Source organism: Stegodyphus dumicola, chromosome 8 (assembly GCF_044657685.1).
Source record: "Stegodyphus dumicola isolate Sdum_Otavi_A_Nest chromosome 8, ASM4465768v1".
NCBI lineage: Eukaryota > Metazoa > Arthropoda > Arachnida > Araneae > Eresidae > Stegodyphus > Stegodyphus dumicola.
In genome coordinates, this window is record NC_140775.1 from 9,419,599 (window position 1) to 9,446,950 (window position 27,352).

The 27,352-nt window shown below is 32.1% G+C and overlaps 1 protein-coding gene across 3 annotated transcripts in view; it reads right to left on the bottom strand.

Moving 5' to 3' along the window:
• Positions 1-27,352, bottom strand: part of LOC118190472 (uncharacterized) — a 103,703-nt gene that overhangs the window by 21,214 nt on the left and 55,137 nt on the right. For all 3 annotated transcript variants that reach the window (XR_015042480.1, XM_085821559.1, XM_085821560.1), the window contains exons 11-14: positions 24,451-24,511; positions 14,559-14,669; positions 6,283-6,347; positions 887-958 (exon numbers count right to left, since the gene is read on the bottom strand). Coding sequence is in view for 2 of the 3 variants with exons in the window: in XM_085821559.1 (XP_085677685.1) it covers positions 887-958; positions 6,283-6,347; positions 14,559-14,669; positions 24,451-24,511 (309 nt within the window). In the remaining variant the exon portion in view is untranslated. The remainder of the gene's footprint in view (positions 1-886; positions 959-6,282; positions 6,348-14,558; positions 14,670-24,450; positions 24,512-27,352) is intronic.

Sequence of the window (27,352 nt, forward strand, 5' to 3'; positions counted from 1 at the left end):
GGTAGCAATAGTAAAGAAGCTAACTTTGCAAAGGTTAGAGTTGACAGCAACAAGAATACTCAACTTCTTAAAACCCATTTTTCACATGATGGATAATTACTTCTTGTGGACTGATTTCAAATTTGCAATGATTATATATTTATTAGATTTATGTAATAATTAAAAAATATTCAAGTGATACTAGAACGTACAAAAACCTGAGTTATGGTAGACTTAGTTCATCCCCAGGATGTAAGGAATTTTTTAAGATAGATGGTGCTATGTGGAGAAAATGTTATGTTTTGTTTAGATAAGAAGTTACCTCTCTATAATGATAGGAATAATACGTGTTCATCTGAAATAAATGTTTTATTATTGTGCATGTGAATGAAGCTTCATATAAAGCTCACTTATTTACATATTCCTGTGTTTGGCGCATTTTAATCATCTTTGGTTTTGTGCCAATAAACTCTCACTCACTCACTCACCTTATTTACACATAGTGCGGATTACTACTATTAAGACAAAACCCACTCTGAAAAGATTTGAAAAGTGCAACCACAGTGCAAATGTTAATATCATTAATAAGTACCACACTGTTTTTAATACATGCTTTGCTATAAAAAATGTTACTGGTCTAATTTGAAACACAGATTAAAAATCTCAAGCTATTTGGAATGGAAAAAACTTGCAGAATTGCAAATAACAAGGTTTCGGTTGTTTTATTGTTCCCTTCCCCCCAAAAAAAATTTGTGTTAAGAGTGTAATGAAATAACTTATAGTAAAATCCTAAATAATCATTTGTTTTTAATAAAAGCATTTTTATAAGCAGTCATTATATATGTCTGTAATATTTTAACATGAAATAGTATATCAAAATACACATAAAATAAAAACAGCTACATACTTTAAAGCATGCAAGCCAGTATCCACAACAAGGCGACAAGCACGCAGCATTTCATGTGACAGGTGACCAAAACTGAAATTCCATGAATAAATTATTTTTTATCATTAGATGAGTATAGCAAAAAATTGGACAATAGGCACAACAATATGTAAATTAAATAACAAATATAAGATATAAATATTTGGGTAAAATCATACTGAATCATAAAAATTTATGTTATTGTATGCATCATATATAAACATGAAAAAATTCTATACTATATATATAAATTGCTGTCCAATGTTAAACTGACAAAATATCAAGACTTTCTCAAAAATATGAAAATAAATCAAAAAACTTTTAGAGAAAATGAAAATCTGAAACATTCATTTTAAATATATGAATCAAAACATTCTAGTGATATTACCGAAGTATGCAAATTATGATATATCCCACTTAACTTGTAGTGATCAGCATAAGACTGATCTAAATAAGATAATACACTGGAACCTGCATAAAGAATATTGCTCATGGCTACAGACAATTTTTGCCTTTGGAGATGCAAATTATGATATATCTCACCTAACTTGTAGTGATCAGCATAAGACTGATCTAAACAAGATAATACACTGGAACCTGCATAAAGAATATTGCTCATGGTTACAGACAATTTTTGCCTTTGGAGATGGTCAGCTTAAAGGTGATATTTATCATCCTGTTTACTTATATTTCGCATATAATATCATATAATAACACCTCAAGAGGTATCAACATAAGTAGAATTCTAATATGACTTCCAATGCAATTCTGGACCTCTGTTTAGATACCCCTCTGTTGGGTAAACAGCAATCAAAAGACAGGAAGTAGAGCAATCTGAAGCTGAATGCTGCTGTGGAAGTTGTTATCACTCTTTGGAAATGGTTCCAAGAAATTGGTACAACTAGAAGGCCACCCAAGAATATATAAAGATGATTTAATATATAAAGATAATATATAAAGATGATTTCAGTTAGCTAGAAGTACTTTCCACAAGCAAGAGGGGTTTTAAAATCCTTCCTTTGCCATAAAGATATTTACTACTGATAAAATGCTATAGATTTACGATGGAATCAGTGTATCACTGATATCTAGCAGATGTTCTGAATGTTTCAAAACAAACAGCAAATGATATCTTAGCTGTATTAGGTGTTAGTCCTCAGTTCCTTTTTATGGATTGATATTCATGTACATATAGCTAGGTTGATCAATAAATACATTAAAAAGTGAAAACTCCCATGATAAGCAGGTCAGCCAGATGACTTCCACAAATGCTCTGGAAAAGAAGCTAAACACACTAATTCTTCTTCCGGAAACGCCCAAGAATTAAGAAATATCATGACATGGAAATGGAATTTATTTCCTGATAATCCCTTCAAGATCTATGTAAAATAGTGTGAGGGCTTATCATGATACCTAAATAGCAATGAAAATAATCACATTATCTGCAGCTTTCCTGAATCAAGAACTGCTATCAGATAAATGCTACTTCCTCATTCACTTCAGGATTTCCATGATTTCAGAAGCACAATACATGATCAAGAAAAAATAATTATGTTTATCATTTTGCATTCATCACAAACAAAGTACATATTTTTGACATATTTTTATGCAATTCTCATTTTTTTTAAGTAACTTAATTCTGCCCACTAGTTTAAATAAACACATACAAAAACAAACGTATATATATATATCTTCCTGCACACAAAGTTTTCGGTAGAATAAAACTTTCATATTCTAAATAAAAAAATAAATAACATAAAAAGAATCCCAGTCATTTTTGATAAAGCGTACATACTGCATCAAACACACTGTCCACTTTTGCCAAACAAGTAAGCTCAAATTTTTTTGAAAAAATACCAAGCTTCTAAATGTTCGTCAAGAGGCTTCATATCCACTTTAAAAAAAAATAGAAATGGGTTAAAAATCATTGAATTATGTGAGAAATTCGATTATGATTAATTTTGAGAATCAAATATGAAGTTTTGAGAACTTCAGTTTCTTCCCCCCCCCAATTACATGTTAATGGGTGGGATTTATAATGCACTGCCCAACCACTGTCATTTGTGGTTTGTGGTTGATCCAGAAAAATCACATTAAAAAGCTGATGCTCCATGCACTTTTTTGTTTCTTGACTACTCTACCATCTCATCTTTACTCAATATTTTAGAAAATGAGGATTCCTAACTAAAATTACCCAAGGTTCACTGGAAAATGCTCCAAGCTTTCAGTATCACACATTAGAATTCAGAAGTAATACAGGGTGGCACAGGGAAACGGGAAATTTTGAATGTTACAGTTGGCAGCACTGTAGAGCCGGCAGTTGTTCAAAACTTTGCACAATTGTTGTAAGCGCATTGCCATTTAGTAATCAGGGATCATTGGACTGGTGCGGAACGTGCAGTAGCTGTGAGAGCGTTTTATAAAAATGGTGATAGTGCGACTGCCACACAGAGATTTCGACAGCATTACCAGGTTGGATGTTCATGGACGTGTCCTATCTGCGTATGCAATTACAGCGTGGGTGCGTATTTTGAAGAAACAGGATCTGCCTTTAAAAAAAAACATTCAGGTGGCATTCCAATGGTTCAAACATTCTTTACACCGAGACTGTACGAGCTTAATCTTAACATCGAAAACATGTGGTTTCTTTCAGCAGGACGGAGCCATGCCACACACTGCTCGACAATCGATGGCAGCAGTTCGTCAATTGTTTGGAAGACGCATTATTTCACGTAACGGTGACACTGAATGGCCTGCGAGATCCCCTGATCTTAGTGTGTATTTTGCACTTTTAGTGCCTTATTTATTTTGCACTTTTAGTCCGAATATTATGCTTTATCTTTTCTGTCCTAAAATCCGCAAAATCCTAAAATCCACACAACCTCTCGTCCCAAGCTTTGTGGATTTTGGGACTTTTACTGTAATACATAATTTAGCAGAACTTGAATAAAACTTTCATTCTTAAAAGGATATAGACTCAGGTCACAGATATAAACTACCAGACAAAATACATGGCCAAGCAATAATACACATTATTCTTAATTTTACTACTTATTTTGCTGCAGTAATACACAACATGACACAAAATATATACAATTTTTCACATCACAAAAGATTATACTAAAATAGGTACATTAAATGATACTGGATGGCCCTCCCCCTACATTACAGCCTCATGCAAGACCAATCTGATCCAGAACTATCTTTGATCATTTGCCTATATGAAAAGCAAGACACAGCTTTACAATTCCCTGCACTCGGCTGGATCCCAAAAGATATAGGTGATACTTGATCAAATGATAATTTATATCAATTAACCAGAACCAAATGTGTGCAAATTGCAGCATATGTGCAAGGTCAATTACTAATGAGGTCTATGTCCATCAGCCCCTCCCCCCCCACACACACAATCAAGAATTCTTCCCAATAATTCGGTGAGATTTCCCATGATGGTGTAAGTAATTTATATCACACATTCAAGTAAATTTAGGTATTATTCAACATATTACTGTTAATGCATTTTCTCTTTTTCATAATTTTTTTTCTAACTTAATTTATTCTAAGAATATAATATTTAACACATATAACATAAAAAATACCACTGACTGTTTATATCTGGTTGTAACAAAAGTTTTCTGCCAAAAGACATTCTTAATAAAGTTAGGAAAAAACATGAAAGCAGTACCGTTAGTAGTAATCACCATCCAAATCTATGATTTTCTGTCAATATTTTGGTAGTTTTTCAAAGCCTTTGGCCCAGGAATTTGATGGCCATGAATCTTAAAACAGATCAACCTCATCTCAGATGTCATGTGCAGAATGGAAGATAGCATCAGCAAGATGCAGCTGCAGGTGTGAAAAAAGGTAAAAGTCCAAAGGAGCAATGACAAATGTGGCATTATCTTGATGGAACATTACTTTTTATACCACAACTGAGTTCGATGTTTTTCCTTAATAGCAGCTCAATATGGACTAGCCTTTTGTTGTACACCTTATTGCCGATGGTTTTACCTTTTTCCAAATACTCTTTGTGGACAACACCACAGCAGTCCCACCAGGTACAAAGTGGGATTCTTTTTGTTAGTCAAACTACACTTTGCTACTGATGGTTTTTAAGTGCAGATCAACTCCCCTTTTCGGCCTGTATCGTTGAAGTAAATTCACTTTTCATCACAAGTGGTGATCTAGTCCAGAGTGCAGGTCCAAACACGTTTGTTTCTAATCAGCTTGAGTCAGCTCATGCGGCACCCAGCGATTGACCTTTAAGTCAAGTTTATGCGATGAATAGTGCGACTAATGGATATGGCACTAACGTTTAACTCCTCAGCAAGCTCTCGAGGGGTTGCATACTGATCTTCTTCCACAAGTTCTCACAAGTGGGCTTCATCAACATAAGTAGGTTGGCCAAAGTGCTCTGCTCCTGGAATGTCATAGTCCTTGCTTTTTGAACTTTCTGTAACAAACCTTCACAGTGTCATATGATACAACATTAGTACCTAAAGCTATAAAAATGATTTGGTGACATTCTGTAACTGACTTTTTGCAAGAGAACTGGAAGTAAATAATGGTTCTAATATCGTAGCATGGATAGTTCCATTTCAGGCACCTTGTGCTTAATGATAACGATATTTTTTTTCAAATTTCACAACACATTGTCCTAAAACAAGTCTCTTTCTTTCAAATGCAAACAATCGTTTGACAAAATACGATTAAACACACTAACATGAACTGTTTGAGTGGACGATATTTGCGGTGGCAAGAAACTTTCATTAAAACCCAATATTAATAGTAAAGATTTTTGTCAGCAGCAAACTGTTAGTGGTTTAAATATTCAAGAAATTAAAACTGACACATGATTATCAAAAGCAAAAGCCACCTAACACTTGCATTGATTAATAGTAAGAGGTGGGAACATTCAACCAATCTGCTGCACTTTGGAGGAATCAAATGTTTTAAGTTTTATGAACCTGCAGTCAAAGTTGAACTGCAATATTTACGTATGCAACTCACTGCTACTTCGTTAGAAGTTTTATTATTTAGCTAGGCGGCAAACTTGTTCTTTAAATTTTCGAATCCCATGAAGGTTTTCAATTCATTTTTGCTAAGTTCCATTTTGAACTAGCTACTAGTGACAGATTTAGGTCTAATTTAACTGATATTATGATTAATAGGCAAAATTACACTCATGGACCCATTTATAGCTATCATCATTCAGCTTTAACCAAGATTTGTTAAAAATTAATTTATGCTACAAGTACAAATATATGCTGAAAATAAAGTTCTTTCCTTTAATCAGAAAAACAGTTTTACAACTAAATGTTATAAATACAATAAATATTTTTAAAAAAGAAATAAAAATTATAAATAAAACTGCTTACTGAAAATATGAATCTTCATACAATCCTAATTCATAACCTAAATATTCACAATACAGACCCCAACCCTTGAAAGGAAACAAAATTTTGAAAAATCATTTAGAAAGAAATGTAATAAAACATTAATTTATTATTTAAATGATAAAATATGCTAGGTTTCATACATATTTCTACACATGGAAATTAAGTACTTTCAAGAAAAAAAAAATTAAGGACCATTAATGAAAAAAATTAAGGACCTATCAGCAAAGGAAATGAATAAATTGAAGCAATTATCTATACCTGAACTTCACTTTTGTAACACCATTCTAAGAATAAAATATATTTGTAAGTAGGATGCACTATTATATAACATAATTATAAAACAAATTCAAGGATCAATGCTGTAAAATTTATCAGTTAATTTAATTCACATTAAATTACTAAATTCCTCCAAAATTTACATTTATATCATTTATATTTTACACATATAACAGTTCCACATATTTTAAAGAAGATTAGTGACAATTTAGTTTTATGTTAATTTCATGCCTTGTTTCCTCACATAGTCATTCGGTCCGGAGGTTTATGAAAATTTCATGTCAAGAGGCATAGGTTAAAATGAGAAGTTAAATTATAACTAGCATGATTTGTAACAGAAGCCTGGCTGTCGCCACGCTGTTGCTAGTTAAGAGAGTGAAAGACACTGATCAGAACAGATATAAGTGCCTGATATTGGCAAGACTGTTTGTATTGAAAGTTGCGCTTTGTCTGTCTAATCCAGCGGGTATCGTAGTTTCACGTAGAGTTATATACAATTATATATAGTTGCTAGAGTTATAATTCAGTCAATATACAGTATTTAATATAAAGTTTCAATAAGCTGCTTAAGCACCAGAGGTGATAAATTGTTTTACATTATTTTAAGTACCATTAGCAGTAAGGAATAAAGTTTTATGTTATTTTTTACACTTTTGTGTAGTATCTTACGTCCACAGTAAAGATTAAAAAAAGTGACAACTCACATTAGCATGTAGAGATAATTTCTAAGATTGAGCAATTAGTTACAAATACTTATACACATAAAAAGATACCCCGAGTCTCTATAGATTTACATGGTCATTATCATTTTTTTTTTATTTCTAAAAAATATATGTTAAGAAAATATTCACATTATAATCTAAGAACATTTTACAGATTATGATATTGTAACAGACCTATTTAAGTGTAATTGAACTATTTTATTTACGCCATGAACTCATGAACTGTAACCGAACTATTTTATTTAAACGCCATCTTGTGGTGATATGAAAAAACGTCAGTCGACCTCCAGCCGCCATGATGATAGATTACTATGTTATGTTATTCTCAATGTTTGATGTTCCATTTCGTTTATGATTCATTTTTATATATATTTCTTTTGTTTGTAACCGTTCCTGTGTGCTCTGTTAATAAATCCTTTTAAAGCTAGCCGGCATTAGTGTCTATTGAGGAACGGCTACATCACATTGGCGCCCAACTAAATTTGAATCCAAAATGGCGCAACAAAATGTTTAGAATTTCTGTTTGGCTTTAACAAGCTCTTACTCTTGAATTTAACTTTTAGTTGCTGGAGATCGGCTCAGTTTCTTTTCAGGTGTGGACTACTGGTCAAATATTCTGGAAACCAATTCAGGAATTAAAATTGTCATACCGTGCTGCTAGCACATCGAATCATCAACTGGACAATTTCAACGGAAAAGATAAGTTTCGTTTACATTATCGTTTAATCTGAGTTTAAAGTTCTTTTAAACTGATTATTTATTATAAGCTGCTTCTTAAAGCAAATGTAAATTCTTTACTGAAATCTGATTTATTGATATTACATAAGAGTATTAAACGAAAGCAAACGGCTTTCTGTTAACCAAACGTTATTTCTTGAATTGTAATTTGTTATTTTAAAATGTTAATGCGCATAGTAAATTAATTTGTGAATAATATTGTTTCACTGAATACTTGTTTTGATGTTAAAGTTTGAATATATTCATGGACATTGTTCATTAGAATTTATTAGTTTCGATTCTGACATACAGCAGCAGATGTCCCCCCCCCCCCGCCGCCGAAATGTTTAGACTAGCGATGATTTATGATGTGTTTACGTCAAATCTTTTATTATTTTTATTTCCTTTGAGTGCTGTTGTTCCTTATTAAATGTTTTATTCTACATAAAATAAAATATTGTACTTGTTGATTTATCTTTCGAGGAACATTTTGAGAAAATGATTATAGTATAATACTTTAAGAAAATACGATTGTTTTCCTTTAATGAATGCATGTCTTGAAAATATTTCTTGAAGCGAAAGAAAATAATTATGAATAAAATCGAATGACTATTTAAATAAAGTAAAAGAGTTACTAAGTGTGTGTTGCTTAATTAGCTTAATATTTTGTTAAGATTAAGATTTTGAAGAATTCAGCTTGAATATAAAAGCTTATGGTAAGACATTTATGTATGTTTTGCTAAGTAGTAAACAATTCTTGAGCAATTTATTATATGTTATTTTCTGGAGACAAGTTGAATTTATGAGGACATTTTATGATATTTTTACGACTCAGAAATAATAAACTTTTGGAGTATTATTGTTTACATTTATAAATGCTGTTTAATAGTGGTATACAAATGTACGAGTAACATTGTTTACATTCATACATGCTGTTTAATAGGGGTATATACATTTTACTTAAAGGTATAATTATTAATTCTAAAATACTGTATTGTGAATAAAATGGAAATAACAACAAATTCAACTTCATCTTTTCCCTCCCCTCTGACCTCTCATATAATTATGGCTTACCTTGCCAAAGCACGAAAAGAGGATTTAAAAACTCTCGCTGCAGAACTGGGTTTCACTGTAAACGACACTATGCAAGTAATAGATCTTAAAGATCTTATTGTCAATTCTGACGCTTATGATGAGGCTTTTACCAGGAATCTTCTGGAAACTTTAATCGAAACTAGACAACAAAAACAACGTGAAAGCAACGATCTGGAGACACGTCAAAGAAAAGAACAAGAACTTTTATTAGAATTGGAACGTTTAAAATTAAACCTGGCAGCTGCTAGCTCAAACCCTAACTATGCCGCCTTTGCTTCAAATGCAGCTATTGGAACAAATATTCAACACCTAATCCCTAAATTTACAGGAACTTCTGACATTGCAACCTACCTGAAAATTTTTGGAAGACAATGTGAGACAGTTAATATAAAACAAATAGATTACATCACTCATCTCCTACCTCTTCTGCCTATAGACATTTCGCAAATTATTTTAAGAGAACCAAAAGACAAATTAGAAGATTATTCTTACATCAAGAAGATTCTGCTACAAAGATTCAAATTAAATGCTGAATCATTTCAAATTAAATTTACTACACACCAAAAACACCCTGGGTCTTTATGGAAAGATTTTACTTACGAATTAAACAATTATCTCGAAGAGTGGCTCCATAGTCTCGATGTTACAGACTTTGAATCACTCAAAGACTTGGTCCTGACAGATCAGCTTAAAAGAAGAGTCATTAGTGACGTTAAGGAGCATTTTATTGATACTTGGGGAAAAATAAAGAGTTCATCTGAATTAGTACAGAAATTGGATGATTATGAAGCTGTACGTGTTAAAAATACGAACTATAAAACTGAACTTCCTGGCAGGCGGAACTATTCTTACAAATTGACTAATCCATCCAAACACAAAGTGGAAAATCGAACAAGTGACATACAGGGAACTCATAAAACCTTTTCAAATCGTGTTCAGCAACAAACAGAGGAAAAGCGACCTCCTTGAACATGCTATGGGTGCGGAAAAACTGGTTTTATCAAGTCTAAATGTCCAGACTGTAACCCCCCGAAGACTTCAAATTCATCAAATTTTGGCACTATCCAAATCCGATCCTGTTTATCTTCCACTCGGACTGCTGTATTTCCAATTAGTATTGGTGGTGTTTCCGGTACAGCTTTCGCCGACACTGGTGCTAGTCACTCAATTGCAAGTGAATCCCTCTATCATATTCTGCAGAAACAAGATGCAGTATTTGAAAAGACAACACTAGAGGTGTCTTTCGCTGATGGTTTGGTATCTGAAAAAGAGGTACTTCGCACCGAACAAATTATTCTTCTCGAAGGCACGAGAGTTCAAAACTCCGCTCCTTGTGTTGCCTGATGCCAAAAATAACTCGACTCTGTTAGGAACTGGCTTTCTTCAAAAAGCTAAAATTGTTTTAAATCTTGCTGAAAATAAGTGGAACTTTTCTGATGAACCTCGAAGAAAACATAGCTTCGTGAAACCTCATCAATCCCAAGTACTGGAAGAAACCCCAGTTGTTGTAAACAACTACCGACTACGAGAAAATGAAGGACAGCAATTAACTACAGCCCAACGGCTTGCAACTGATGCATTGCTTAACAAATATCACACTGTCTTCAAAGTAGGGGGAGAAGCCACTAATCAAAAGCGATCTGGCTTACTTCAAACTCCAGTCTATGCTCAACGTTTTGAGACCTTGTCAATTGATCTTTTCGGTCCCCTACCTGAAACACCGTCTGGTGAAAAATGGATTTTTATTGTGCAGGACTGTGCTACGAAGTGGACAGAACTATTTGCTTTAAAGGAAGCCACGGCCAGAGAATGTGCCACTATTCTTTTGGAGGAAGTCGCCCTTCGATTTGGGTTACCCAAGAAAATAATAAGTGATAATGGTACCCAGTTTATTAGTGCTGTTATGCAACAACTATGCTATATCTTGAACCTTGATCAAAGTCTTACTCCTGTCTATCACCCATAATCTAACCCAGTTGAAAGGAAGAATAATCTGAAACCACGTTTAGCAATACTTGTTGGTAACGACCATCAGTCATGGAAGGATAAACTGCCAGTAATAAGGTTTGCTTTGAATACAGTCAAATGTGATTCAACTGGACATTCTGCTGCTTTTCTTCAGTTTGCACGAGAGTTACGAACCTTAGATGATGTAAAGCATGATATAAAAGCCGTAATTGAGAACGATAATTTTGTTCCCGAAATTACTCCACATTTGAAACGTTTTGCAAGAAATGTACAACAGGTACGAGAAAGAGTCGAAATGCATCAAGATAAGCAGAAACGATATGCTGACAAAAAACGAAGAGAAACACCGAAATTCGTTCCTGGAGATAAAAGTTTGGGTCACCCTCCACCCAATCAGCAACGGTCCACTGAAGAAAACTGCTAAATTCATGCCCAAGAGAGATGGTCCTTATGTGATAGTGACTACAAGATCTCCAACCACTTATGATATTGCCGATCCTCATGAACCAGACAAAATTCTCGGCAAGTATCATGTTTCAGCCTTGAAACCATATCAAGATCGAAATAAGCAAAACTCAGCTCGTGTAATTCCAGTGGTTCCCTTAAAGAAAAGAGGATGCCAGAAACTTGTAATACCGCCCGAATCTGCACCTGTTGCACAAGGTGCTGGTGACGCAAAATCTACTGCTCGTCAAACTGGAGCCCGTCCATCTGATTCTCCGCCCGCTGCACAAAGTAGACAAATGTCAGTTCCTGACTTCTTGCCGAGACGTCTACAAAGTCAGAGGGGGAGGATGTAACAGACCTATTTAAGTGTAATTGAACTATTTTATTTACACCATGAACTCATGAACTGTAACCGAACTATTTTATTTAAACGCCATCTCGTGGCGATATGAAAAAACGTCAGTCGACCTCCAGCCGACATGATGATAGATTACTATGTTACATTATTCTCAATGTTTGATGTTCCATTTCATTTATGTTTCATTTTTATATATATTTCTTTTGTTTGTAACCGTTCCTGTGTGCTCTGTTAATAAATCCTTTTAAAGCTAGCTGGCATTAGTGTCTATTGAGGAACGGCTACAATATGCATTTTTTTAAACTACATAAAATTATCTATGTAATTTATGATATTGTTTCTAAAACATTATTAGTATAATTACAAAAGAAAGGTAAAAAATGTGTATGTTTTTGTAGCAACAATGTACAATAAAACATTTATGCATTTTTTTATTTGAAAATTTTCAAGATATTTTAGCTAATTTACATAAATGTTCTTCTCTTTAACATCTTTTTTGTTTCAATAAACAAATCAATAATCCCACTAGTCTCTGCTTCATCCTCTAATTTGTTAGTGTTCTAACAATATACCTTCGAAAAAAATTTTCTTTCTATTTATATAATCAATTTCTTTCTTGATCAAATTCCTCTACATTTTAAAATTTCAGATTTAATTGAGGATTTCTATTATTTTAAAGAACTACATGTACTTAGAATGTTCAGAAGATGGGGAATAAATATGAAATGATACTAGGTCAGTTGCAGCAAAAGAGCCAATGTGACAGAATTCCTATCCATGTAAGAAGATAAGAAATATTTTTGCAATTTTCCATGCTTGTGTCTAATAAGAAGATGAGAAAATAAAGGAAGGTAAAACATGTTACGAGAAAGACTTCTAGGATCAAAAGCAAAGAATTCAAAAAACTTTGTTTTCGCTTTTTTACCTGTTTTCGCTTTATTACCAAAAATTTTCCATAAAAGAAGAAATTTATCACAATTTTCCTAAAATACACATTCATTATGTTAATACCATGAAAATATCTTTCATTTTGTCACATTTTCCTGAAATCTTCTGGTATCAAAGGTTTATCAATCTTGCTTTTATATCCCTCTAAACCTTCCACATTACAAGAGCTAAAAATTATCCTTACCATGTCTGTAAGAGCAAAAAGCCAGAAGATTTTTGCATAATAATTAACCCCTTAACTGCCGCGGGCGTATATATACGCCTTGCTCAGCCGATGCGTTAACTGCCCCAGATGCGCAGCAGATCCGTTAACTTTGCGAATAATTTTAGGTGTAGCAGCGCAAAGCAAATGATAGCAGTTTGGAAGGATGTATATATACGCCTGGGGCAGTTAACGCATCAGCTGAGCAAGGCGTATATATACGCCCGCGGCAGTTAAGAGGTAAAAAAAAAAAAAAGAAAAAGAAAAAAAAAAAGAAACGTGTTAAGTAAATTTTTAAAAGCAAACTGAAACCAATTTGAATATTCTGAAACAGAAACATAAAAAAACCTCTAATCAAAAAATACAATGAAAAATAAAATTAAAAAAATCATAAAAAAAAAAAAAGAAAAAAAAAAAAAAAAAAGAAAAAAAAGAAAGAAAGAAAGAAAAAAAAAGAAAATCTGAAAGGTTTCAAATTTTGTCAAAAGGGGCATTTTTTAAACATTTTGTGTGCTACCTTTATTTATTAAATATCACGTTCTTCACACGTAAACCATAAAATCCAGTTCAAGAGCAATATCACAAAATAATTTTAAAATGAGCATATTTTTAGAATTTCCGATACACAGTCTCGTGCACTGGAGATGAAAATGTTTTTTCTGTACTATGTTGCCATTGCTCGCTTCGAAATCCTTCAGTTTGTCAATAAAAAATTCGTTAAAGTTTTACAAAATATGAAATTGATAATAAAACAAATTCCAAATTTCAAATTTGGGCTTTCAGATATCCATATTCGCAGGAGGATCACGTTATTCAAAATTTAATGGCTCTAGGTAACGTTGTTTTACCACAATGAGAGAAACATACATACATTTGTGTTGATTCTTCATTATTGAATTTCTTTACATATAATACAGGGCGACAATATTTGGTCGCAACAATTTGAAAAGTGAAACAACGCTTGTAGTGAATCGACGCAAAATGCCAAAACAAAATTAATTGTCCTTCTGGACAAATTGCCCCTTTGGAGTAATAACTACAGCAGCTTTTGCTAAGAGCTTCAGATACTTTTTCATAGGATTTATTATCTTATTTTTCAGAATGAAAATAATCCTAAGTTTTCAAAATGATAAGTAATGTTCTTTTTAAAGTATGGCATATGAAAATAAAAATGTTTCATTTTAGAGCTACTTCTTAGTTACAGTTTTAGTATAGTATCCTTTTTAATGATATTTATCAATTTTATTATGTTTGTATAATAAAATTATGAAAATATACATAAATTTTGTATACAAACTGATCTTAAACTGTCATATTTAGCACCGAATAATAAGAAAAATCATATCTCAAAAAGGAAAAAATATCAGATTAGTAAAATTAAGGACCTTTTGCCAATTTAAGTGTAAATTTACTTCTAAGGACTTCTAAGGACTAACAATGTTTCCAAAAATCCTAAAGACTCTTAAGTACTTTTAAGGATCGCACAAACCCTGTATGCATATGTGACTTAAATGAAAGTTACCTCAACATATGCAGAATGAAGAGGGAAACGGGATGGAGCTTCTCCATATTTTCTATCCTCGATATAACGTCGAAAATCAGGCAGACCTCTTTGTTCCATCATATAAGATGCCTATTAAAAAGAAAGAAAATAAATAAAAAATACAAACACAACAAAATCGAATTTATTATCTACCAAGTAACTACGTAGCGTATTCGGAAACTAAGTACCGTTTCATTCTAGTGCCGTCGCAGCGCTGTGGTAGGTGTCCCGCGCATGCGCACTAGTCTTTCTTGTTCACTGACTTTCAATTGCCGCCATTTTAGTTGCTCTATGTTGTGTTTTCAGTTTGCTGTGCACATTCAAAATGTTTAAGACAATTAGTTCTCCCGCTGACTGTGAGATTCGTGCCGTGATTAAATTTTTGAATGCGAGGAATGTTAAACCGGCCGAAATTTATCGTCAAGTGACAGAAGTTTGCGGTGAGTACGCGATAAGTGATGGAATGGTGAGAAAGTGAGTAAGAATGTTTAATGCAGGTCGAACAAATGTGCACGCCGAGGCTCGGAGTGGTCGGCCTTCTGTTGTCACCGATGATTTGGTAAGGAAAGTTGATGAAGCAATTCATCATAGAACAGACGCTTCACAATGACAACTCTTTCAGAGGCATTTCCACAAATTTCACGTACTGTTTTGTTCGAAATTGTGTCTGACCGCTTGAATTATCGCAAACTGTGTTCCCGATGGGTTCCAAAAATGCTCACTGATGTTCACAAAACAAAGCGACTTGGTAGTGCCCTGACATTTCTCACGCGGTACAGTGATGAGGGAAAAAACTTTTAAAACCAAATTGTGACAAGTGATGAAACTTGGGTATCACTTGTTCCTGCACATGAAGCGCGAGCTTGGTGGCAAGCGCTTTGGATCTGACGATGACACGAAAAATGCTGTGGAGTCGTGGTTATCGAAACTGGCGGGAAGTTTCTTTGACGATGGTATACAAAAACTGGTAACCCGCTATGACAAGTGTTTGATCATTGGTGGAAACTATGTTGAAAAATAGTTTAAGACATGTATTTTCATGTAGAAATAAAATTGAATTCGAAAAAATTTTTTACTATTTTTTTTATCAAAACGGTACTTAGTTTCCGAATAAGCCTCGTATATTTTAGTGAAACAGACAGATATAAATTGCTAATAATTGGTAAGTCAACTAAAGTCAGTGATTTTAATATTTTATTAACATTTTTATTCACATAATTTTTTTTATAATAAGATAGTGTTTAATTGTACAAACACAAAACTTCCAAGATCTCAAATTCTGAATGCTAAGTCTTGAAAACAGCCACCATTTCATTGCATTTTTGAAGTCAAACATCTATGTTTTTCTTCCTCAATATAAAATGCTAACAGAAATTTCAATAATTTTCTTCCCTCCCCCCCTTTTTTTTTTGGAGGGGGGACTAGTAACTAGTTCTTTAATACCTTGTGGGAACAGATGTCAAAAAAATTCTATCATGCATTAAAAGTTTAATAAACTCATTCAGTCACATCTGACAATACTTAGGCGCCAAAAATATCACAATATATCGAGAAAATTGCCTGGAAATTAATTTTAGTTCATTGCCTGTGATGTATTGCTCCACTTCACTGAAACCTTGTTCCAATAAAAAATTGTTTTAAAACTTAGTTTCTCAATATAATACATAGTGATATTCCAAATTATTAGAGCTGATAATATACATATATTTTAAGGAGATTTATGAAGTTTGGTTACCCAGTCACATAAAGCATCAAAAATTAAAATTAAAAAAAAAAAAAAAAAAAAAAAAAAAAAAGAGAAGATTTAGATTTTTTAATGGCTTACTAGACGGTTTGTCAAGGTTTCTTATGCTCTTGGCGAGCTATAGTTTACAATCTGCTATTGGACTCATACTTGCTAATACAACATTTTTGCCTTTTAAATTATATTTTTAAACTAGCTAATGTCCAGGTCTTATGCAGACGGAAAATCAAAAAAGCTTCATTTAAACGGATATCACAAGGAGGCAGTGATTTTCCTCTGATTACGGTTCAAGGTTAATTGTGCAAAATTTTTCCAAGCTTGAATAAAACTGTAGAACAGCATAAGGTGACATATTTTAGTAAGAACTGATACTTCCTTTGTTATCAGTTATGTCTCTCTCTCTCTCTCTCCTTTTTTTTTTTTTTTTTTTTTTAAATATAGTTTTTAGAAAATCACCAACCACATTGGCCAATATCTTCACAATCTTCATAAAAGACTGATAGACAGCACCCTTAAATTTTCTTTAAAGGTTCTACACTCATCTGGAATCTTTCATTCATTAAAACACGGTTTTAATGAATGAAATGAACTAACCAGGTGTCAACTAGCAATTTTAGTAAGAACTAATAGTAGGAATGCAACAATGGCAATGTGAACCTAAGCTAAATGATTTTTACCCAAGATGAACGTCATGAGCACAATGTTCTGTTATAAGTGCCCTGAGTGTGGACTCCACGGGGTAGCTTCCAAAACCTTATATAACATTGAGCTTATTGAGATCCGATTAAACTATAGATTTATATGAAGTATACACATAAAAAAGGACACTTCTTTACATACAGAGATGATTTTAAATGAATCCAATTAGTGTAATTTCATGGGTCCAGCTAATAATAATAATTAGAAGGAATCCACATCTATTGTTGCTTAGGTGCTAAATCGCTTAGTTTATTAATTAATAACAGAATTTAAAAGAGAAATTAAATATCTTGTGCTTTGCTGAATAACACATAAAGATAAAAATGTTTTAATTCGGTACTAACCGATTTCTTTTAAAATGCTGAGACAAATATATGCTATTTCGCTGAGTGGCACCATACATCTTATTTCATACTGTTCAGTTTTCTGATTAGATTTGAAATAGAAATATCTTATAATTTCCCGAGTGGCTACATAAAGCTTATCAATCACTGAGTTTTTAAATCAAAAGTTCATTAAATTTACACACAGACACAAAAACTCACTCGCTCACTCACCCTCCCACCCGCCTACTAATCTATTTATCTAGCTGGTGGTTTTTCAAAATTTTTTGAAGACAGTGAGTGACCTTCCTCTTATTTTGCAGATCAAGTTGCAGAATTTCATTAAGATTGGAATCAAACTGCAGATATGTATGAATTATACACAAACACATGGACATTCTTCTCTACACATACAGATATCACTTTCTTTAAAAATCAGCATATCTTTAGAATCCTAATGGAGTATTAAAAGTTGCTATTTTTTTTTTACATTTATTAGATAATTTCTTAAAAATAAATGTGATAATATTTTTAAAAGCAACAGACCTTTTAATTTGTGTTGCTACACATTTTGTTTTTAATATTTGTGGTGTTAACATGCCGTGGCAACATTTAAAAAATTACTTGGACATAAAAGTGAGGAAAAATTACAGCAATATTACTACATCTTGCATCATATAATGGAAAACATAAAAAGCTAATTTTGACAGAATGTGTATCAAAATGATAACCATCTTACACATATAGTATTTGCAGCCAAGACGTTTCCATAAAAGAGTTATACGCCAACACTTGGACCTTCCTTTTAGAGGAATTATTGGAAAAAAATTAAAAAATTGTATTACTAAATTTTAAAAATTACCTATTTCATCAGCTCACATATAGTACCTATTAAAAGGAAATTTATGCCATTTACAGTATATGTAGCTTATTAAACTCACTGGCCTCTTATTTTGTTCGAATTCCGATGAAGTAAAACAAATACATATTAATTAATAGAAAAACCCATCAATTATTAAGTTCAGAATGGCTAAAGACCACTCTCTTCAGTGCTAGAATATCTTGGTTGTACCTGTTAAAGCCTTTTGTAGTTCATTCATTTAATGTATTGTGGAACATGGCTTTATCATTCAAATATGTAATACTTCACTAAAACAGGTCTGAATGAAAACTTCCTACCTCTCCCCTGGTCCCTGTAACTACGTAACATTGTTTTCAAAGTCCTTTGTCTGTCTGTCTTCTTCTTACTGATCTTTTTTACCTGAATTAGATCAGATCCATAAGTTCATTTGCCTTCATAACTTCCAACATAAAATTAAGTCTTTTAGTCATGAAATTAGTTCACCATAGTCTGTACTGGTTTTCAAAGGGCCTACTTTGTGGTTAAGAGAGTTGTTATCTTAATGTCAACAAAAACAGTCATCTAGAGACACTAAATCAGTGAAAGTTCCTATTCGAATACCGCTGATAGAAGGAAAAAATGCAGCTTCTGTACTCCATTTTTTAAATTTCCACATTCAGCATCTTCCCTATGGAGAGATACACTATGTTGAAAGTTCAAAAAATGCTTTTCAGCATTGTCATAGATTAAAAGTCTTTAAATGGAAGGTTAGTGATAACTGTAGACTGAAGGGAAACATTGGTCATGCTCATAATCATGAAGAGTAGAGTGACTAAACAGACAAATGATTTATTCAAACAAATTAAGACAAAGGGTTTTAATTTATTTGAAAAAATCATTGGAAGAAGCATTTTTAAAATTTGTTCTGTGCCTAACCTGTAACATGTCGAAATGGAAAGCAAAAGATAAAATTGAACAAATAGAATAAATTGCTAAAAGATTTTAATGTTTTTGATAATTGCAGCTAGACTAAAACTATGTTTAAACTGAGAATTTCACACACAGCATCGTGCAATCCACTTAAAAACAATGAATTATAATTAATGAAGAATTAATAAAAAATGCAAATGTTTCAAAGAATTTCAAAAAACAGAAAACTGAGAGACATCGAAACTGCTTTTCTATAAGTTATAAAGCTAAAAGTGTTTTTATTTCTAGACCTTTTTTCACTAACCCACTAAATGCAAAGTCAGAATTTTATATCAACTGACATATGGCAAGTTGAAGAAAGTGAAATCCAACATTGTCCATCAGAAACTGCACGGTAAGAAGGTAGATGCGGATCATCACGCAGCTGATAACTTGATGCAAGACGTTTTACTTGGGCTGCTAAATGTATACAAGCCACATAAAATTTATAACAGATAAAACTGAACTGCATTACAGAACATTACCAAAATTAATATTCAAAAGTGAAAGAACAGCTGGTTTAAGAAACTGGAGGAATGCATTACTGTATTATTAACATGCAATATGGATCTAACAATAAAGAAGACAGGACTGGTTACTGACAAAAGCAGAAAACTTGATGTTTGAAAGGAGTCAAGAATATATTTGACAAAAGCAGAAAACCTCGATGATTGAAAGACGGCAAGAATATACTTATCAGAGTGACAAGAACTCATGGGTGACAAAAAGTACTTTTATTGATTTTCTTTTTTAACGGGATATTAATTTCTTTTTAAATTTAATTTTCTTTATATATTAAAAAAAAAAGCTTTACTAATCAGAAAACTGTGAAGGACAAACACAACCAATCTCTTTCTGAAAAAGATTAGTGTCTCTTTCTCTTTCTGTATATACATCTAACATTTTCAGAATATTATAAAAGCTTTCAAAATTACAGAAATATGTTTCATAAATGATGAACAAAATTGAATTTTGTGAAAATGTAAGTGTTTTGCCCTTTGTGAAAATGCAAAGAGATAAAGTAAGTCAATATCTCTTCTAGAGGTCATGCATTTTGAATTCAATGCAAGGGGTTAATATCTCAAAATCAGTTAATACTGTTTTAGAAAATATGACTTACACAGAAGTGGCTTCAGAAAAATTGCAAACTATAGCTAATGTTTCAAGCATCAATGAGAGAAGTTATGAAGATTCATTTTCAGAATACGTTGTGTCGATTCATAACGCTGTCGAGATAATATGCATAAAAACTGGCAATAAAAGTGTTAAAAGAAATGTGGAAACTGACAGCAAAAATGATACAAAAAATTGACAGCATGCCATTATTAATCAAATCTATAAAAACTGTAAATTCTAAGAAAATTTCTTAATTGGTGCTGATCAAAAAGCTGTCAACAGTTTTAAGAATTAAGAATATAATTAAAAAACTGGTGTTGAAAAATATGAAATAATGTTAAAATGAATTCAAAAATTCCATAAATTGTTTAATTTTAGTATTAATTTTTAATTGTTATGTTTGAATTAATGAATGAATTATTTGTTAGTTATTATTTTCATTCGAAAGTGTAAAACTGGTATGGTATGTAATATACAAAACGTCATCAATTAAATTCAAATACTTTTGGAATGGAAGGCTCAGGTGTAAAGCACGTTAAATCAGGCCCCTTGGCTATAAGCTGCATCCTGCATATAACGTCATATGGCATAGCGTGATTATAGCATAGTTCTTAGAGAATAAATCTCGTGGGTTGCAGTGATGAGCCTTGCGCACATACGTAACATCGAGTTAGTCACTTCATTGATATCTGGAGGTGTCAAAATGCAATAACATATTAGCAATTATAGCAATAAGAGACATATTAAAGATGTCGCATGCTACTATTTTGGCTGCTGGTGCTCAAATGGACGAAGATGGATGGTGAAAGAAGGTCTTTAGAGTCCTGGGAGGAGCTACTGGGTCACGTGGTCCAATGGCATAACTGGAAAGTCAGTGCATAATCTTGCTAATCAGGCATTGGTCGGGGGTGGGGCTAAGTTCAAATCTTAAATATCAAAGTAGACTTAGTAATTAAAATAAGGCAACTGCAGTAATAAGATCATGGAGTGAAATACTTTGGCAGGCCTAAACATCTATTGCAGGGAATTAGCAATAAAATAAATTGAAATTTAGAATATACAAGTGAAAAAAGCCTAAATGAAGCTTTTGTGATGTGAGTGGATAAAGTACAGTAGTCGGAAACTAGACGGCGAAACTGTAGTTGTGCAAGGCTAGAAATAGTTACGGAAATTAAACGTAGATGACGACATTTATGCGTGCCTTTAAAACTTCATAAAAATGAGTGAAATTAGACAAATTTACTGAGAAAAATTAAGAGATAAGGGGGTAAATAGAATCAAAATTCAACAAAATGAATTAACTTAAGTGCCAGAGTACTGCTCCAGGTCTTTTTCTATTTTCATCGTCTGCATAATCATAATTCAAACTCGGGATTGAGTTGATATTCACTTTTTCAATATTCCTGAAAATTTTTTTGGCAATATTGGCTATGCATACATTATTTTTATTAACATTAAACTCATTATGGATTGCATCGTTTTTGATATACTATGGGCAATTTGCCATCCTTCTAAGTGTGATATGCTGGCTTTGCTGAATCTTTTTCATTTTAGAGTCATAAACAAAACCCCAGACTGGACAGGCATAAGTTATGATGGGTTGCAACATGGATTGGTAAACATGAATTTTATTTTGAAGATAGCTCTTAAGGAGTTGAGTAACGCTTTAGTACCCCGAAACTTATTTAAAATATATGTTATGTGTGGAGTCCATGTAAGTCGTTGGGCTAAAATGATACCAAGGTATTTTACTTGCTTGGCCCAGGGAATGCTGACATCATACATCTTGAGCATGATGTTTAACTGAATGTTTCTTCTGTTGCTGAAGTAGACAGCTTCTGATTTATTAACATTAGTTTTTATTTTCCATTTGGTCATCCAGGACTCTAATGCATGAATGTGCTCTTGTAGTGTTTGTACAACTGTAGTCATAGGCCCATTTTGATAGAGGATGCCAGTATCATCTGCATATAATGCTAGTGTAGTGAGGGGGTTATGAGGAATGTCATTCGTGTAAATTGAAAATAAAGTGGGCTTTGGAATGGAAGCGATTTTTAACGAGCAAAAGTACCGTCACTCCTTTATTTTATTTTTCTTGCCGTGTGTTAAAAATGCTTATTACAGTAATGCTTTTTCCTGAAAATAAAAATTATCTTTCCAAGAAAAAATTAAATGCTTGAAAAACAACCTAAAAAAAAAAAAAAAAAAAAAAAAAAAAAAAAAAATTCAATTTAATTTTTAATAATTATCATCATCAAAATGTAAACTGAAGCTTAGTTGTTTTTCACATAGTATTTTATCTGTGTATTTAATTGTAGTATTTAGTATATATATAGAAGGTCACGGTTATTTGTTTTTCTTTTTCCTCCAAAAAAGCTGATTCACTGCGCAAAGAAAAGAGGACAAACTTCTCAAGAGACAGGTGAACTTCTGTGGGATACAAAATTATCCATAGCAACAACTTTGAGTTCAGCATAGATTTTAGCCAACTTTATTGATTTCTAGAGCAAACAACATGTTTTTTTCAACAGGAGAAAAGAAATCTGCAACGAACAACCATGGCTTTGCCTTCATTACAGATTTCTTTGCTCCTGATGAAGAGGAATCTGTACTTGATTGCTCTTGAAACTGAGAGTCTTGACTAAAATTTACATCAAACACAAAGTTGTTGCTTTGCCTATTTTATGTTTTATTTTGAGATGTGTCTATTCTGTCTTGGTTTTCTGTGGAATATTTTTGAAAAAGAATTAGATGTCAAAGAATTGTTTAGAGCCAATGTAGATTCCAACCTTGAAAACACTCTCACACTTCCGATTTTTCTGTCTTTGATAGTTACAACTCTAAAATGTAACCCGCAATGAAATCTACTAGAGTACTGAAAAATAATATAAATGAATGGAATGATCATATTCATTGAAAGCAGGAAGCTAAGTCTCCAAGTAACCACAATTACACGGCACCAAAACTTTCTTAGTGTCATTAAACCTTCTTCAAAGTCTTCAAAGACATTTGGTTGGGTATGTACTTTCTCTCAAAAATGGCTACGATAATACTGGAACCTCGATTTCATTTAGGCAACTTGTCCCATTTGCCTATAATGTGATAGGCATTATTTACCATATCTTTATAAAGTGGGTCAAAAACTGGAAATATGAGATTTCTTTCCCCATTAATAAATGTAATCCTTTGTGCTATAAAGCCAAAATTGCTCCTAATTCTTCACATGTGCTAGATGCAACGGACAAGTTCAAGCTTCTATTATGGTACTTACATATTAGCATAACTGTCTTAGTAGAAGTCACTAAACTTGCACAAAACAGTTCCCCAATTTTAACAAATAATATCACCATTTACATGCATGTTCTTTCTGTTGCATTTCAATAAAAGTATATTTGTAGTTCCAACAGTTTTTATGATGTGATAGCTTTTGTTTTAAACTCAATTTTAAAATGTGTGCTTGTACAATGTGTTCGCAGTGCTTGAAGCTATGGCAAAATTTTCTGCATGAATATAGTATTTTGACACAGAATCGCTAAAAGAAACAATTGCTCTAAATCTGTTTTTCATGTGATCATCAAAAAATTTACATCAGGACAAATGAAACAACAACAAAACAAAACAAAAAAAAAAAAAAAAAAAAAAAAAAAAAACCTTGTATGCAGTTTTTATGATTTATTTTTTGAATATATACTTTATGAAAAGTTTAAAAAAATATATATAATAAAATATTTTGAATATATTAATAGCCTTCTTTTGCTTCTGTAAAAAAATCACCAAACTCCATGGTGGTTGCACATATATTAATACAAAAGTACTCTATTATACTATAGGTAACATAAAACAGTCACAATATTCAAAGTGTCGCAGGAATCCTCACCTGAAAAATCTAACAGACTGGGTCATAAATGAATGCCTTAACATTATAAGAAACCTTCTGAGCAAAATATTAGACAGAAAAGCAACTGATAATATTACTCGCTCATAGCTCCAGTTTCTGCGCAATAATCAATTAGAAGACCAGCATCACCAAAAACAAAAGCAAATCAAATACTGTAAAGAATAAATAGTCCCTCTTGATTTATAAACTTCATATTTTTCTTGTAAAACTACATATGCAATAAGATTTTTATAACTCATAAATGAAAAAGGTAATGTTATTTCTAATACTGAAAATATTACCTGTAAATGGTGTCCTGGCAAAGCTTCATGTAATGCTAAAGTCATCATTTCGTATTTTGGTCTAAATAATAATATATTTAGCAAATATTAAAACTTGGTTTACATAAGCCATCTTATGGCACAAAAATAATAGCATCAATATTTCATATTTAACTGATGTGGTATTATGCTAATTTTAAAAATACAATTTTTATTTAATGCTGAGAGAACACAAGAAAAGTTTTTGTAATTTCATGAATCTGCTAAAAATATGATCATGCACCCAACATAAATTTCAATCATTACATCTAGATTGGGAGTTTTCAACCAGGGAAAGAGGAATTCGTAAGTTCAGCGGGAGAGGGGAATGTGCTCAATCTTTCATTTAGCTATTTAGTTTTATTTATGAATATCAAAAACTATTTTTATTCAAGTTCTAGTATTTATCAACTTTTTGAATGCTTTTTGTTGTTTAATTTATAAGTTTTGTGAATGCATATACAAGGCAGTGGTTAATTTTAACCACCTGGCTGCTCATTCCACGATTTCCACGGGCAACTCAAATGTAGGAAAATTTGCTCATCCTGCGATTTTCATAGGCATGTGTTTTTCTTCCTTTATTGAGGAGCACATTTTGTCTTTTATATACAGTACTAGACGTTCAATTTAGCTTTTGATCAACAGATGTTGTTAGCAGTCCACTAAATTGCAGCATTTGAAGGTACTTAGCATTTACCACTCTAACTTCACTATGTTTGCCACCTTTTTCTAATTAGAAATGGTTGCTAGAAAACGTTCAGCGACTAATGAAAAAAAGATGCAAATGGAAAAAAGAAAAAATTAGCAAAGAAACACGAATCTGGTGCAAAGACTGTGAAGTTGGACCTTGCCTTCAACCCTATTTTAAATTCTACCAAACTAAACTAGATTACTAAGGCATTTTTCTCAATGCATTATATTTAAATTTTTATATTTTATTTTTTTATATTATGTAATAAATAGATTGATGTAATAAATATATAGATGTAATAAATATATAGATGTAATAAATGACTGTAATTTGATTGATATTAATTATTATTATTATTTTGTGATAACATCTGAAATTGGTTTTTCTGACAGCTTAGTTTCTCATGAAAAAAATCTATATAAAAAATCTTTCCTAGAGAGAAAAAATGCATATTTCAATTCTCCAATATACATAGATTTAAAGTATAAAAAAATTTAAAGTGATTTCGGTCCACAAATTGAGCAGTCAGAGGGTTCAACACATGCATTTCTTGATGAAACTACACACAAATACTGTTTAAGTTGTGACAATAACTGGGATCCTGATGCAATGTACACTGCACAAAAAAAGGGGGAGACAGTTCTATATCTCCCGTTCTACTGGGCCGATTGTCAAAATTCAAATTGTGTTTTTCATGCCTCGAAAGCGCGACTTAGGATATATATTAGATTTATATACGGCACTATTCTAACATAGGTATTTTGACACAAAATCAGACTTTTTCTGAAATAACATACTAATTTTTTTTTACATATTTCAATTCTATGACTCAAATTATGGCTCAAATTATGTGAAAAGATATATAAATAAGAAAGATGCATATTCAACATTTTAATGTAGGATGAGTTGCATACATTGCTTGCTTTACACAGTTTTACAGTTTTAACATTGTACCCATTGCTTTACACAATTTTATCATCCTACATTTAATTTCTTAAAATGTTATTAATATTCTAGTCAAATATTTTATTTTTGAAATTGCAAGAATCAAATACCATAAAATTTTTTAAAAATACTAAATTTTATGCAAAAATTTATTTTTTCTTGTTAATGGCTTGCTCTTTTTTTCTAAGGCATTCTGCAAGTATATTAAAAGCATCCAACTTTTCGAAACATCTTGGTATTTCTGATATTAATTTTGAATAAAGTTATCGTCTTTCATTTCAAAAGGGCCCACTAACGGCCGAGCGGTTAAGTCGCTGAACACTGGTAGTTTCGCTCCGGGGTTCTAATCCCAGTGAACGGGCTGGCTGCATGGCCATTTCCATGATTTTTCTCATGTATAACGTATATACGAGCTGGTTTCGCTTAGAAAGTTCTTCACGAAGGCATCCTTCCTATTAGGCTGATAGCCCTGCTTTGCAGTAACTTTATTAAAATATTAAATTTTACTAAATACTAAATTTTATAAAATTTGGTGCGAAATTTATGGAGAAACTCAAAATTTATATTGGCCCCCTTTTTTTTTAGTTTGAGCCAAGATGAGTTCACTTAGCGAACTTCTTAATATATGGCAACCTACTTTCCTTTCCCTTTTTACATTGTGGGTGAAGGGAAAAAAAGTCACATCGTTCTTTCTTTCAAATAATGTTCTTCATATTATATTTTTAATTATAATTCTTATTATTTTAAATAATTTTTTTCTTTTCGAATTTCATTTTAACTGTTTAGGTTGCATGGTTTCTTTCAAATAACTGTTTTAAAATTTTTTCCTTACTCATTCGAACTGCGTAGTTTAAATAAAAGCTTCATCATTTTTTTTTTAATAATTTTCTTTATACTATATTTTTTAGTCATAGTTATTATTTCAGGTAATTTGTCAATTTTTAGACTTTTTAGCTGGTTTGTTTGTATTGTATTGTCTCTTCAGATACTGTTTTAAAGTTTTCTATTCATTCGAACTGCACATTTTAAATATATTTATTAATATACATTTTCCAGAATTTAATTTTATTTATTTGAATTGCGTTTCTTTCGGAAGAATACTTTGTGATCCAGACTAGGATGCGTTTGAAAACTGCATATATTAAAAGAGAAAATACAGCAAAGCACAGTTAACATGCTTTTCAATGTTCCGTTCTGAAAAGATATATAAATAAGAGAGATGTATATTCAACATTTTAATGTAGAATG